This window comes from Salvelinus fontinalis, chromosome 40, assembly GCF_029448725.1.
Source record: "Salvelinus fontinalis isolate EN_2023a chromosome 40, ASM2944872v1, whole genome shotgun sequence".
NCBI lineage: Eukaryota > Metazoa > Chordata > Actinopteri > Salmoniformes > Salmonidae > Salvelinus > Salvelinus fontinalis.
This window is the reverse complement of record NC_074704.1, coordinates 4439604-4456762: the sequence shown is the minus strand read 5'-3', so window position 1 is coordinate 4456762 and position 17159 is coordinate 4439604. Positions and strand designations below refer to the sequence as shown.

The 17159-nt window shown below is 38.7% G+C and overlaps 2 protein-coding genes across 2 annotated transcripts in view; both read right to left on the bottom strand.

The window, feature by feature from the left end:
- Positions 1-17159, bottom strand: part of LOC129839882 (zinc finger protein ZFP2-like) — a 274220-nt gene that overhangs the window by 154319 nt on the left and 102742 nt on the right. The gene's annotated exons all lie outside the window — the stretch shown is intronic.
- LOC129839915 (zinc finger protein 252-like) lies at positions 10543-11719 on the bottom strand (the record flags this gene model as incomplete). Its single annotated transcript, XM_055907634.1, is given in 1 exon segment — positions 10543-11719. A coding segment is annotated over 1 exon segment (752 nt), but the record flags the coding sequence as incomplete, so codon positions are not given.

Sequence of the window (17159 nt, the reverse complement as noted above, 5' to 3'; positions counted from 1 at the left end):
TATAATAGTTTAATACAGACCTGTAGCTACATGTGAATATGTACATTATGAATATATACTGGTAGAATAGTTTAATACAGACCTGTAGCTACATGTGAATATGTACATTATGAATATATAATGGTAGAATAGTTTAATACAGACCTGTAGCTACATGTGAATATGTACATTATGAATATATAATGGTAGAATAGTTTAATACAGACCTGTAGCTACATGTGAATATGTACATTATGAATATATAATGATAGAATAGTTTAATACAGACCTGTAGCTACATGTGAATATATACTGGTAGAATAGTTTAATGCAGACCTATAGCTACATGTGAATATGTACATTATGAATATATAATGGTAGAATAGTTCCGTGTAGCTCAGTTGGTAAAGCATGTACATTATGAATATATACTGGTAGAATAGTTTAATGCAGACCTGTAGCTACATGTGAATATGTACATTATGAATATATAATGGTAGAATAGTTCCGTGTAGCTCAGTTGGTAAAGCATGTACATTATGAATATATATTGGTAGAATAGTTCCGTGTAGCTCAGTTGGTAAAGCATGTACATTATGAATATATATTGGTAGAATAGTTCCGTGTAGCTCAGTTGGTAAAGCATGTACATTATGAATATATATTGGTAGAATAGTTCCGTGTAGCTCAGTTGGTAAAGCATGTACATTATGAATATATAATGGTAGAATAGTTCCGTGTAGCTCAGTTGGTAAAGCATGTACATTATGAATATATATTGGTAGAATAGTTCCGTGTAGCTCAGTTGGTAAAGCATGTACATTATGAATATATATTGGTAGAATAGTTCCGGGTAGCTCAGTTGGTAAAGCATGTACATTATGAATATATATTGGTAGAATAGTTCCGTGTAGCTCAGTTGGTAAAGCATGTACATTATGAATATATATTGGTAGAATAGTTCCGTGTAGCTCAGTTGGTAAAGCATGTACATTATGAATATATACTGGTAGAATAGTTTAATGCAGACCTGTAGCTACATGTGAATATGTACATTATGAATATATAATGGTAGAATAGTTTAATACAGACCTGTAGCTACATGTGAATATATACTGGTAGAATAGTTTAATGCAGACCTATAGCTACATGTGAATATGTACATTATGAATATATAATGGTAGAATAGTTCCGTGTAGCTCAGTTGGTAAAGCATGTACATTATGAATATATACTGGTAGAATAGTTTAATGCAGACCTGTAGCTACATGTGAATATGTACATTATGAATATATAATGGTAGAATAGTTCCGTGTAGCTCAGTTGGTAAAGCATGTACATTATGAATATATATTGGTAGAATAGTTCCGTGTAGCTCAGTTGGTAAAGCATGTACATTATGAATATATATTGGTAGAATAGTTCCGTGTAGCTCAGTTGGTAAAGCATGTACATTATGAATATATACTGGTAGAATAGTTCCGTGTAGCTCAGTTGGTAAAGCATGTACATTATGAATATATATTGGTAGAATAGTTCCGTGTAGCTCAGTTGGTAAAGCATGTACATTATGAATATATATTGGTAGAATAGTTCCGGGTAGCTCAGTTGGTAAAGCATGTACATTATGAATATATATTGGTAGAATAGTTCCGTGTAGCTCAGTTGGTAAAGCATGTACATTATGAATATATATTGGTAGAATAGTTCCGTGTAGCTCAGTTGGTAAAGCATGTACATTATGAATATATACTGGTAGAATAGTTTAATGCAGACCTGTAGCTACATGTGAATATGTACATTATGAATATATAATGGTAGAATAGTTTAATACAGACCTGTAGCTACATGTGAATATATACTGGTAGAATAGTTTAATGCAGACCTATAGCTACATGTGAATATGTACATTATGAATATATAATGGTAGAATAGTTCCGTGTAGCTCAGTTGGTAAAGCATGTACATTATGAATATATACTGGTAGAATAGTTTAATGCAGACCTGTAGCTACATGTGAATATGTACATTATGAATATATAATGGTAGAATAGTTCCGTGTAGCTCAGTTGGTAAAGCATGTACATTATGAATATATATTGGTAGAATAGTTCCGTGTAGCTCAGTTGGTAAAGCATGTACATTATGAATATATATTGGTAGAATAGTTCCGTGTAGCTCAGTTGGTAAAGCATGTACATTATGAATATATATTGGTAGAATAGTTCCGTGTAGCTCAGTTGGTAAAGCATGTACATTATGAATATATAATGGTAGAATAGTTCCGTGTAGCTCAGTTGGTAAAGCATGTACATTATGAATATATATTGGTAGAATAGTTCCGTGTAGCTCAGTTGGTAAAGCATGTACATTATGAATATATATTGGTAGAATAGTTCCGTGTAGCTCAGTTGGTAAAGCATGTACATTATGAATATATATTGGTAGAATAGTTCCGTGTAGCTCAGTTGGTAAAGCATGTACATTATGAATATATATTGGTAGAATAGTTCCGTGTAGCTCAGTTGGTAAAGCATGTACATTATGAATATATATTGGTAGAATAGTTCCGTGTAGCTCAGTTGGTAAAGCATGTACATTATGAATATATAATGGTAGAATAGTTCCGTGTAGCTCAGTTGGTAAAGCATGTACATTATGAATATATAATGGTAGAATAGTTCCGTGTAGCTCAGTTGGTAAAGCATGTACATTATGAATATATATTGGTAGAATAGTTCCGTGTAGCTCAGTTGGTAAAGCATGTACATTATGAATATATATTGGTAGAATAGTTCCGTGTAGCTCAGTTGGTAAAGCATGGCGCTTGCAACGCCAGGGTTGTTGGTTTGATACCCGCGGGGGACCAGTACGAAAATGTATGCACACACTAATGTAAGTAGATCTGCGTCTGCTTTAATGAATAACATGTTAAACAATTAAGACCTAATTCAGGACTTAACTCCAGTCTTGACAATATAATGTCAGTTGCTACGGAGGTGGCTGACGACCTGCTGTTGTTGAAGAAGCGTCATGTCTACTAGATTACATGTCACGCTGGTAGCGTCGCCTCAAAGAAGCACATGTTTTATGTACAAAAGGTATATTTGTTTAGACTACACCTAATAGAGAATCGAAAAGGCATTTCACTGTATTAAATTATATTTCCTTTAATTCAAAGTCGAAATGCAAAGAACTACCTCTCTACCAACAATCTGAATGAACCCTTCTAGTCTGACTAGATACTACAGAACTACCTCTCTACCAACAATCTGCATGAACCCTTCTAGTCTGACTAGATACTACAGAACTACCTCTCTACCAACAAAACCAAGAGTGTGCAAAGCTGTCATCAAGGCAAAGGGTGGCTACTTTGAAGAATCTGAAATATAAAATATATTTTGATTAGTTTTTTTTTTGTTGGTTACTACATGATTCCGTGTGTTATTTCATAGTTTTGATGTCTTCACTATTATTCTACAATGTAGAAAATAGTAAAAAAAAAATAAAGAAAAACCCTGAGGAGGTGTGTCCAAACATTTGACTGGTTCTGTAAGTATTCAGACCCTTTGCTATGAAACTCAACATTGAGTTTAGATGCATCCTGTTTCCATTGATCATCCTTGAGATGTTTCTACAACTCGATTGTCTATACAAGGACTCACAGTTGACAGTGCAAAAACCAAGCCATGAGGTCAAAAGAATTGTACGTAGAGCTCCGAGACAGGATTGTGTCGAAGCATAGATCTGGGGAAGGGTACCAAAACATTTTGGCAGTATTGAAGGTATCCAAGACCACAGTGGCCTCCATCATTCTTAACTGGAAGATGTTTGGAACCACAAAGACTCTTCCGATAGCTGGCCTCCCGTCCAAACTGACCAATCGGAGGAGAAGGGCCTTTGTCAGGGAGGTGACCAAGAACCCGATGGTCACTCTGACAGCGCCCCAGAGATCCTCTGTGGAGATGGGAGAACCTTACAGAATCATAACCATCTCTGCAGCAGTCCACCAATCGGGCCTTTATGGAAGAGTGGCCAGACGGAAGCCACTTCTCAGTAAAAGACACATGACAGCCCAAACTCCAAGTTTGCCAAAAGGCACCTAAAGGACTTTCAGACCATGAGAAACAAGATTCTCTGTTCTGATGAAACCGAGATTGAACTCTTTGGCCTGAATGCCAAGTGCCACGTCTGGACGAAACCTAGCACCATCACTACGGTGAAGCATGGTGGTGGCAGCATCATACTGTGGGGATGTTTTCAGCGGCAGGGACTGGAAGACTAGTCAGGATCAAGGGAAAGATGAACGGAGCAAAGTACAGAGAGATCCTTGATGAAAACCTGCTCCAGAGCGCTCAGGACCTCAGACTGAGGTGAAGGTTCACCTTCCAACAGGACAACGACCCTAAGCACACAGCCAAGACAACGCAGGAGTGGCTTCGGGACAAGTCTCTGAATGTCCTTGAGTGGCCCAGCCAGAGCCTGGACTTGAACCCGATCTAAATTCTCTGGAGAGACCTGAAAATAGCTGTGCAGCAACAGAGAAGAATGTGAGAAACTCCCCAAATACAGGTGTGCCAAGCTTGAAGCGCATTCCCAAGAAGACTCGAAGCTGTAATCGCTGCCAAAGGTGCTTCAACAAAGTACTGAGTAAAGGGTCTGAATACTTATGCAAATGTGATAATTCAGTTTTTTTGCAAAAATATCTTAAAACTTTGTCATTATGGGGTATTGTGATGTCAGTAGGTGGTATTGTGTGTAGATTGATGAGGGAAAAAACGATTTAATCAATGTTAGAATAAGGCTGTAAATTAACAAAATGTGGAAAAAGTAAAGTGGTCTGAATACTTCCCAAATGCACTGTAAATTCAGAACGGTATATAATTGATTGTACCATGAAATAAATGAAGTTCCCTTCAGGGTGTAAAACAAAATAAATAATCATATTAGTTTAAATGGTGTGTCTTTGTTGATGAGGTTGGCGACCCCCTCTGCTCCTAGAGTTAAAGGAAGAAAAATACATTAGGCCTATCCACTTTATTTGTAATGTTTCATGTTCAAGATCAGTTAGATGTGTTTCTTGTAATAAACATGTATCTGACAACCGTTTTTTTTTAGTTCAGTTTATTCTGTTTCAAGAGGATATAGTTGTATCAGTCATTAGTTTCAGTTGACAGTCTGGTATTATGACATCATTATTAACCCTTCAAGTCTGGCATTATGACATCATTATTAACTCTTCCAGTCTGGTATTATGACATCATTATTAACCCTTCCAGTCTGGTATTATGACATCATTATTAACCCTTCCAGTCTGGTATTATGACATCATTATTAACCCTTCCAGTCTGGTATTATGACATCATTATTAACCTATCCAGTCTGGTATTATGACATCATTATTAACCCTTCCAGTCTGGTATTATGACATCATTATTAACCCTTCTAGTCTGGTATTATGACATCATTATTAACCCTTCCAGTCTGGTATTATGACATCATTATTAACTCTTCCAGTCTGGTATTATGACATCATTATTAACCCTTCCAGTCTGGTATTATGACATCATTATTAACCCTTCCAGTCTGGTATTATTACACTATTGTACTTGTGTCTATGAGCTTCTATGTAAATGTTGGTGAGAATATGACATAACATGGAGCACATTAAGATAACAGACAGTTTGATCAGGCAGCAGCTAGAAAGGATTGACCTTCAGACACACAACACTAAACCATTGAAGCGCACACATTCAGTGTGCAGGACAACAAATTTGATTTGAAATTTGATTTGATTTTGAGATACTTTTGTTACCCTTTCCAGCTTTATGCAAGTCAAGAACTCAATCTTAGGTCTTTTGAGATCTCTTTTGTTCGAGGCATGGTTCACATCAGGCAATGCTTCTTGTGAATAGCAAACTCAAATTTTGTGAGTGTTTTTTCTATAGGGCAAGGCAGCTCTAACCAACATCTCCAATCTCATCTCATTGATTGGACTCCAGGTTAGCTGGCTCCTGACTCCAATTAGCTTTTGGAGAAGTCATTAGCCTAGGAGTTCACATACTTTTTCCAACCTACACTGTGAATGTTTAAATGATGTATTCAATATGGACAAGAACAATACAATAATGTGTGTGTTATTATCTTAAGCACATGGTGCTTGTCTGTTGTTGTGACTTACTTTTTGCCACTGTACTTTTGTACATTTTTTAATTATCTCTGATAAAAAAGTTTAAAATGTTTGTTTATACACATTCATATATTGGATACAAGTATAATCCCTTAATGTTAATTTGATTATTTATATATATTTTTCAAAAGGAAATTATAAAATAGACCAGCGGTACACAACCCTGTTCCTGTCTTGTCCCCTTAAATAGATGAATAGAATGTGCGTTTCTTGATTCTAACCTTGGATCCTCTTTTCATTTTGTTGTTTGGTGTCGTCAATATGTATGAAATGTGACGACGTTGTTCTGATAACATTGATACGTTGTTCGTTGCAGGAGAATGTTAGGCTGTTGTCTGTCCGCCAATTGAAGCTCAACAGAAGTTGGGTGATGCAACAGGACAATGACTCATAACACAGAAGTAAATTAACAACAGAATGGCTTCAACAGAAGAAAATACGACTTCTGGAGTGGCCCAGTCAGAGTCCTGACCTCAACCCGATTGAGATGCTGTGGCATGACCTCAAGAGAGCAGACCACACCAGATATCCCAAGAATGGTCCAAAATTCCTCCTGACTGTTGTGCAGGTCTGATCCGCAACTACAGAAAACATTTGGTCGAGGTTATTGCTACCAAAGGAGGGTCAACCAGTTATTAAATCCAAGGGTTCACATACTTTTTCCCACCCTGCACTGTGTGTTCAAACTAGACATGAAAACATAGAATTGTTTGTGTGTTATTAGTTTAAACAGTCTGTGTTTGTCTGTTGTTGTGACCTACATGAAGATCAGATCAAATTTTATGACCAATTTATGCATAAATCAAGGTATTTCCCAAAGGGTTCACATTTCCTTGCCTCTTTTTAATTAAGTAAGTGTTCATGTGGCATAAACAAAAACACAAATTCTCAAAATCCAGGCTCTGAATTGGAAGAGTACTATTTATATGATTTAACAAAAAGTGACTAACAAAAAAAGAGCTGTGTTACACTTAATTTCCTTCTTCCCCTCTCCCTCACCCACGGACCCTCCTTCTGCCTTCCTTCCTTCTTCCCCTCATTGGACAGAGACACAGGGTACCCTACCCTCCCCTGCCTCCCACACCTCCCTCCCTTAATTTCAATTCTCAGGTCAAAAACATAAGTCAGAACACAGCCTCTCTATTCTCTCATGTGATTTCAGGTCCTCTGACTGGGAAAATGTCTTTCCACAATTAGAGCAGTGGTATGTCTTCTTCTCGAGTGTATTTGTATATATTGTTTCATGCTCTTTCAGGTACCTTAACCGGGTAAATGTCTTTCCACACTGGGAGCAGTGGTAGGTCTTATCTCCTCCTGTGTGCACTCTCTCATGCTGTTTCAGGTTCACTAACCCACTAAAGCTCTTTCCACAGTGGGAACAGTGGTAAGACCTTTCTCCTGTATGTATTCTCTCATGTGTTTTCAGGCTCGCCAACCAGGTAAAATGTATTCCACATTGGGAGCAGTAATAAGGCTTCTCTCCTGTGTGTATTCTATTATGTATTTTCAGGGACCCTAACTCTGTAAATCTCTTTCCACACAGGGAGCATTGGTAGGGCTTTTCTTGTGTGTGTGTCCTTTCATGTGTTTTTAGGCTCCCTGACCACCTAAAACCCTCTCCACAGTGGGAACAGTGGTAAGGCATCTCTCCCGTGTGTATTCTCTCATGCGTTGTCAGGGTGCCTAACGACCTAAAGCTCTTTCCACAATGGGAACAATGGTAAGGCTTCTCCCCTCTGTGTATTCTATTGTGCTGTTTCAGGTTCTCTAAACGGGTAAACCTCTTTCCACACTGAGAGCAGTGGAAAGGCTTTTCTCCTGTGTGTGTCCTCTCATGCACTCTTAGGTTCTGTAACTTAGTAAAACTCTTTCCACAGAGGGAACAGTGGTATAGTCCTGTTGGTTTGGATGTCTCTGGTTCTGGTTCCCCTGATGGACGCTTCTTTGGGTCTGGTTCCCTTGAAGGACCCGTCTCTGGGTCTGGTTCTCCTGAAGGACTCTTCCCGCTGTCAGAATCTGGTCTCCCTCCTGCCAAAGAAAAACAGAGTATTTAGTTAAACAGAAAGACCTGAATGAAACTTCAAAATGATAAAAAGTGGAAAAAGTACCCAATTGTGATACTTGAGTAAAACTATAGAAAGTTACTCAAGTAAAAGTGAAAGTCACCCAGTAAAATACTACTTAAAAAAGTCTAAAAGTATTTGGTTCTAAATATACTTAACTATCAAAAGTGAAAGTATATATCACTTCCTTATATTACGCAAAGCAGATGGCACCATTTTCTTTTTTTTCAAATGTACAGATAGCCAGGGGCTATATAAATTATGCATTTGTGTTTAGTGAGTCCGCCCGATCAGAGGTAGTAGGGATGACCACGTGTTCTCTTGATAAGTGCGTGAATTGGACCATTTTCCTGTCCCCCAATTTTTGTGTGTCAGGGAAAATGTATGGAGTAAAAAGTACATAATTTTCTTTAGGAATGTAGTGACTTAAAAGTCTTCCGATACAGCTGGTGCTCTCATGCATTTTTCAGTGTTATTTGCCTCGAAGCAAGCATAGAAGTAGTTTAGCTCATCCGGTAGGCTCGTGTCACTGGACAGCTCTCGGCTGTGCTTCTCTTTGTAGTCTGTAATGGTTTGCAAGCCCTGCCACATCCGACTAGTGTTGGAGCCGGTGTTGTACGACTCGACCTTAGTCCAGTATTGACGCTTTGCCTGTTTGATGGTTCGTCGGAGGGCATAGCGGGATTTCTTATAAGCTTCCGGGTTAGAGTCCCGCTCCTTGAAAGCGGCAGCTCTAGCCTTTAGCTCAGTGAGGATGTTGCCTGTAATCCATGGCTTCTGGTTGGGGTATGTACGTACAGTCACTGTGGTGATGACGTCCTCAATGCACGTATTGATAAAGCCAGTGACTGATGTGGTGTACTCCTCAATGCCATGGGAAGAATCCCGTAACATATTCCAGTCTGTGCTAGCAAAACAGTCCTGTAGCTTAGCACCTGCTTCATCTGACCACTTCTTTATAGACCGAGTCACTGGTGCTTCCCTCTTAAATTTTTGTTTGTAAGCAGGAATCAGGAGGATAGAACTATGGTCAGATTTGCCAAATGGAGGGTGAGGGAGAGCTTTGTATGCGTCTCTGTGTGTGGAGTAAAGGTGGTCCAGAGTTTTTTTCCGTCTGGTTGCACATTAAACACGCTGACAGAAATTTGGTAAAACTGATTTAAGTTTCCCTGCATTAAAGTCCCCGGCTACTAGGAGCACCGCCTCTGGGTGAGCGTTTTCTTGTTTGCTTATGGCAGAATACAGCTCATTCAATGAGGTCTTAGTTCCAGCCTCTGACTGTGGTGGTATGTAAACAGCTACAAAGAATATAGACAAACTCTCTCGGTAGATAGTGTGGTCTACAGCTTATCATGAGAAACTCTACTTCAGGCGAGCAATAGCTCGAGACTTCCTTAGATATCGTGCACCAGCTGTTGTTTACAAATCTACATAGTCCGCCGCCCCTTGTCTTACCAGAGGCCGCTATTCTATCCTGCTGAAAAAGCTTAAAACCCGCCAGCTGTATGTTGATAGTGTCATCGTTCCGCCACAACTCTGTGAAGCATAAGATGTTACAGTTTTTAATGTCCTGTTGGTAGTTTAATCTTCCCAATAACTCGTCCATTTTATTGTCCAAAGATTGCATGTTTGTGAGCAGAATTGAGGGGAGTGTTTTTTTTCTTCAATCGCCTCCGACTCCTCAGAAGGCAGCCCGCCCTCCGGCCTCTCTTTCTCCGCCTCCTCTTTACGCAGATCCTAGGGGTCGGGGCCTGTTCCCGAGGGAGCCTCCGCCTCGTCAGAGTGGTGAAAGAAGAAAAAGGATTCTGCTAGTCTAAAGTCCTGATGTCTAGAAGTTATTTTCGGTCATAAGAGACGGTAGCGGCAACATTATGTACAAAAATAAGTTACATACAACGCCGATAAACAAACAAAAAAACTATCGGTTGGGGGCGTCTGCCTTCTGCTCCATCTTACAATCACGGCGCAATTAGAGAACATTACCAACCCCTTCGCTCCGTATTTTCCGCTGGCTGCTCCACCACCACAGAAAGTACTGAGCTAGGCTGAAACACCTGCATTTTGGAGCTGCCTTACTCAAGAAAGCAAAAAAGTTTGTATGCGGCTTTATTAATGCATTATTTATTAATTCATATTTTTTTTACATTGTTTTCAAACTGATGTGACACATATTAATGCCAAAATAACATGCAAAACAGGCAACCACAAAAACAACAAAAAACATATATATATATCTATCTATATAGATAAATATATTTAATACCACATTAAATCATACTCAAAAAAGGTTTACAGCTAATATAAATATTAGCTAAACAGGTGGGAATTCCTGTAACCTTTTTTTGAGTATGATTTAATGTGGTATTAAACAAATCCCCAAATTCTCAGGTCAAAAACATAAGTCAGAACACAGAGTCTATTCTCTCATGTGTTTTCAAGTCCTCTGACTGGGAAAATGTCTTTCCACAATGAGAGCAGTGGTATGTCTTCTCCTCCTGTGTATTTGTATGAGTTCTTTCATGCTCTTTCAGGTTACATAACCGGGTAAAATCTTATTCCACACTGAGAACAGTGGAAGATCTTTTCTCCTATGTTTACTCTCAATGTTTTCAAGATCCCTAACAAGGTAAAAGTCTTTCCACATTGGGAGCAGTGGTCAGGTGTGTCCTCTCATGTGATGTAAGGTCCTGTAATCGTGAAAATCTCTTTCCTCACTGGGAGAATTGGTAAGGCTTTTATCCTGTGTGTATTCCTTTATGCCTTTTCAGGCTCGCTAAATGGGTAAAACTCTTTCCACAGAGGGAACACTTAAAAGGCTTTTCTCCCGTGTGTGTCCTCTCATGCTCTTTTAGATTGCCTAAAGTGGTCAAACTCTTTCCACACAGTGAGCAGTGGTGAGGCTTTTCTCCTGTATGTATTCTCTTATGTATTTTCAGGGTCTCTAAATGAGAAAAATATTTGCCACACTGGGAGCAGTAGTAAGGCTTCTCTCCTGTGTGCATTCTCTCATGTGTTTTCAGGCTCCCTATCTGGGTAAAACTCTTGCCACACAGGGAACAGTGGTAAGGCTTCTCTCCTGAGTGTATTTTCTCGTGCTTTTTAAGATTGCCTAACATGGTAAACTTCTTTCCACATAGGGAGCAGGGGTAAGGCTTCTCTCCTGTATGGATTCTCTCATGTATTTTCAGGCTTCCTAACTGAGTAAAACTCTTTCCACACTGGGAGCATTGGTAGGTCTTCCTCCCTGCTGTATGTAGTTCTTCATGCCTATTCAGGGCCCTTAACCAGGTAAAACTCTTTCCACACTGGGAGCATTGAAAAGGCTTTTCTCCTGTGTGCATCGTCTCATGCTGTTTTAGGTTCCAGAACCGGGTAAAACTCTTTCCACAGTGGGAGCAGTGGTGTGGTCTCGCTGGTTTGGACGTCTCTGGGTCTGGCTCCCCTGAAGGACTCTTCCTGCTGTCAGAGTGAGAGTCTGGTCCCTCTCCTGCCAAAGACAGAGTATTTAGTGAAACTGAGAACCTGAATGAAACCACCACATGATAAAACTGTCTTCCTATGAGGTTTAATCCAGAATAGATCCCTCAATAACAAATAAAGAGTGGCTGTTGTGATTTATAGGCCAATAAAAACACTATTAAACTTCATGGTTGTTATGCATGTATTAGACCTAATGGGTAAATAGACTAGTCAGTATAGGATACATGTATTAGACCTAATGGATAAATATACTAGTCAGTATAGGATACATGTATTAGACCTAATGGATAAATAGACTAGTCAGTATAGGATACATGTATTAGACCTAATGGATAGACTAGTCAGTATAGGATACATGTATTAGACCTAATGGGTAAATAGACTAGTCAGTATAGGATACATGTATAAGACCTAATGGGTATATATGTAAACTAAACTAAATTATATTGAGGAACTGTGTTATTGTGTACCACTATCTCTACTATATTGAGGGGCTGTGTTATTGTGTACCACTATCTCTACTATATTGAGGGGCTGTGTTATTGTGTACCACTATCTCTACTATATTGAGGGGCTGTGTTATTGTGTACCACTATCTCTACTATATTGAGGGGCTGTGTTATTGTGTACCACTATCTCTACTATATTGAGGGGCTGTGTTATTGTGTACCACTATCTCTACTATATTGAGGGGCTGTGTTATTGTGTACCACTATCTCTACTATATTGAGGGGCTGTGTTATTGTGTACCACTATCTCTACTATATTGAGGGGCTGTGTTATTGTGTTCCACCATCTCTATTATATTGAGGGGCTGTGTTATTGTGTACCACTATCTCTATTATATTGAGGGGCTGTGTTATTGTGTACCACCATCTCTATTTGCAGTAATTCATAGTCCATTATATTGTGAAAGGTTTGGATCATTGAGTCATTTTATATCATTAATTCATATTATTTTAATCTACTCATATTTCAACATTGGAGCCTTATTCTACTCTAATGTATTATCTACCATGGAGCCTTATTATATTATAATGTATTAGCTACCATGGAGCCTTATTCTATTATAATGTATTAGCTACCATGGCACCTTATTCTAATGTATTAGCTACCATGGAGCCTTATTCTAATGTATTATCTACCATGGAGCCTTATTATATTATAATGTATTAGCTACCATGGAGCCTTATTCTATTCTAATGTATTAGCTACCATGGCACCTTATTCTAATGTATTAGCTACCATGGAGCCTTATTCTAATGTATTAGCTACCATGGAGCCTTATTCTAATGTATTAGCTACCATGGAGCCTTATTCTATTCTAATGTATTAGCTACCATGGAGCCTTATTCTATTATAATGTATTAGCTACCATGGTGCCTTATTCTAATGTATTAGCTACCATGGTGCCTTATTCTATTATAATGTATTAGCTACCATGGAGCCTTATTCTATTATAATGTATTAGCTACCATGGAGCCTTATTCTATTATAATGTATTAGCTACCATGGAGCCGTATTATATTATAATGTATTAGCTACCATGGAGCCTTATTCTATTCTAATGTATTAGCTACCATGGAGCCTTATTCTATTATAATGTATTAGCTACCATGGAGCCTTATTCTATTCTAATGTATTAGCTACCATGGAGCCTTATTCTATTATAATGTATTAGCTACCATGGAGCCTTATTCTAATGTATTAGCTACCATGGAGCCTTATTCTATTCTAATGTATTAGCTACCATGGAGCCTTATTCTATTCTAATGTATTAGCTACCATGGAGCCTTATTCTATTCTAATGTATTAGCTACCATGGAGCCTTATTCTATTATAATGTATTAGCTACCATGGAGCCTTATTCTAATGTATTAGCTACCATGGAGCCTTATTCTATTATAATGTATTAGCTACCATGGAGCCTTATTCTATTATAATGTATTAGCTACCATGGAGCCTTATTCTAATGTATTAGCTACCATGGAGCCTTATTCTATTATAATGTATTAGCTACCATGCAGCCTTATTCTATTCTAATGTATTAGCTACCATGGAGCCTTATTCTATTATAATGTATTAGCTACCATGGAGCCTTATTCTATTCTAATGTATTAGCTACCATGGAGCCTTATTCTATTATAATGTATTAGCTACCATGGAGCCTTATTCTAATGTATTAGCTACCATGGAGCCTTATTCTAATGTATTAGCTACCATGGAGCCTTATTCTATTCTAATGTATTAGCTACCATGGAGCCTTATTCTATTATAATGTATTAGCTACCATGGAGCCTTATTCTAATGTATTAGCTACCATGGAGCCTTATTCTAATGTATTAGCTACCATGGAGCCTTATTCTAATGTATTAGCTACCATGGAGCCTTATTCTAATGTATTAGCTACCATGGAGCCTTATTCTAATGTATTAGCTACCATGGAGCCTTATTCTATTATAATGTATTAGCTACCATGGAGCCTTATTCTATTATAATGTATTAGCTACCATGGTGACTTATTCTATTATAATGTATTAGCTACCATGGAGCCTTATTCTATTATAATGTATTAGCTACCATGGTGCCTTATTATAATGTATTAGCTACCATGGAGCCTGATTCTAATGTATTAGCTACCATGGAGCCTTATTATATTATAATGTACTACAGTGAATAAAGCCGAGCCTCAGACTCCTCTTCCCCATAACGCTGTGCATCTACATGACGGTAGCCATGTTAACGCTCCATCAGCATTACAAGGGTAATATTTTAATTATTTATGTAACTGAATGTCTAGAATCAGAACAATATTCAACATTCTAAATAGGATGGCCCAACTGTGTTACATTGATATAGCGCTTTTAGGTTTCAGCCTAATGAATATGTTCCGTTTAATCTGATGTCTCAGGTTCAGCCTAATGAATATGTTCCCTTTAATCTGATATCTCAGGTTCAGCCTAATGAATATGTTCCCTTTAATCTGATGTCTCAGGTTCAGCCTAATGAATACGTTCCCTTTAATCTGATGTCTCAGGTTCAGCCTAATGAATACGTTCCCTTTAATCTGATGTCTCAGGTTCAGCCTAATGAATACGTTCCCTTTAATCTGATGTCTCAGGTTCAGTCTAATGAATACGTTCCCTTTAATCTGATGTCTCAGGTTCAGCCTAATGAATATGTTCCCTTTAATATGTCTCAGGTTCAGCCTAATGAATACGTTCCCTTTAATCTGATGTCTCAGGTTCAGCCTAATGAATACGTTCCCTTTAATCTGATGTCTCAGGTTCAGTCTAATGAATACGTTCCCTTTAATCTGATGTCTCAGGTTCAGCCTAATGAATACGTTCCCTTTAATATGTCCCAGGTTCAGCTTATGAATATGTTCCCTTTAATCTGATGTCTCAGGTTCAGCCTAATGAATATGTTCCCTTTAATCTGATGTCTCAGGTTCAGCCTAATGAATATGTTCCCTTTAATCTGATGTCTCAGGTTCAGCCTAATGAATACGTTCCCTTTAATCTGATGTCTCAGGTTCAGCCTAATGAATACGTTCCCTTTAATCTGATGTCTCAGGTTCAGCCTAATGAATACGTTCCCTTTAATCTGATGTCTCAGGTTCAGTCTAATGAATACGTTCCCTTTAATCTGATGTCTCAGGTTCAGCCTAATGAATATGTTCCCTTTAATATGTCTCAGGTTCAGCCTAATGAATACGTTCCCTTTAATCTGATGTCTCAGGTTCAGCCTAATGAATACGTTCCCTTTAATCTGATGTCTCAGGTTCAGCCTAATGAATATGTTCCCTTTAATATGTCTCAGGTTCAGCCTAATGAATACGTTCCCTTTAATATGTCCCAGGTTCAGCCTAATGAATACGTTCCCTTTAATATGTCTCAGGTTCAGCCTAATGAATACGTTCCCTTTAATCTGATGTCTCAGGTTCAGCCTAATGAATACGTTCCCTTTAATCTGATGTCTCAGGTTCAGCCTAATGAATACGTTCCCTTTAATCTGATGTCTCAGGTTCAGCCTAATGAATATGTTCCCTTTAATCTGATGTCTCAGGTTCAGCCTAATGAATACGTTCCCTTTAATCTGATGTCTCAGGTTCAGCTTAATGCATATGTTCCCTTTAATATGTCTCAGGTTCAGCCTAATGAATACGTTCCCTTTAATATGTCCCAGGTTCAGCCTAATGAATACGTTCCCTTTAATATGTCTCAGGTTCAGCCTAATGAATACGTTCCCTTTAATCTGATGTCTCAGGTTCAGCCTAATGAATACGTTCCCTTTAATCTGATGTCTCAGGTTCAGCCTAATGAATACGTTCCCTTTAATCTGATGTCTCAGGTTCAGCCTAATGAATATGTTCCCTTTAATATGTCCCAGGTTCAGCCTAATGAATACGTTCCCTTTAATCTGATGTCTCAGGTTCAGCCTAATGAATATGTTCCCTTTAATATGTCCCAGGTTCAGCCTAATGAATACGTTCCCTTTAATATGTCTCAGGTTCAGCCTAATGAATACGTTCCCTTTAATCTGATGTCTCAGGTTCAGCCTAATGAATACGTTCCCTTTAATATGTCTCAGGTTCAGCTTAATGAATATGTTCCCTTTAATATGTCTCAGGTTCAGCCTAATGAATATGTTCCCTTTAATCTGATGTCTCAGGTTCAGCCTAATGAATATGTTCCCTTTAATCTGATGTCTCAGGTTCAGCCTATTGAATATGTTCCCTTTAATCTGATGTCTCAGGTTCAGCCTAATGAATATGTTCCCTTTAATCTGATGTCTCAGGTTCATCTTAATGAATATGTTCCCTTTAATTTGGCACGTTGCACACCTCAGGCGAGCAATACCTTGAGACTTCTTTAATATTAGACATCGCGCACCAGCTGTTATTGACAAATAGACACCTCCCACCCGTCCACCCGTCGTCCTACCGGACGTAACTGCTCTGTCCTACCAGACGTAACTGCTCTGTCCTACCAGACGTAACTGCTCTGTCCTACCAGACGTAACTGCTCTGTCCTACCAGACGTAACTGCTCTGTCCTACCAGACGTAACTGCTCTGTCCTACCAGACGTAACTGCTCTGTCCTACCAGACGTAACTGCTCTGTCCTACCAGACGTAACTGCTCTGTCCTACCAGACGTAACTGCTCTGTCCTACCGATGCACAGTAAACCCAACCAGCTCTATATCATCCATGTTGTTGTTCAGCGATGACTCGGTGAAACATAATATTACAGTTTTTAATGTCCCCTTGGTAGGATATACGTGCCTTTTGTTTTCCAACAACGTCGGCCAATAGAACAGTTGGTAGTGGAGGTTTACTCACTCGGCCCGACCTCCGTCTCCTTTTTTATCCGTCTTTTTTTTAACGCAAATGACGGGGATTTGGGCTTGTTCTCGAGAAAGCAGTATATCTTAGGGCTTATCTG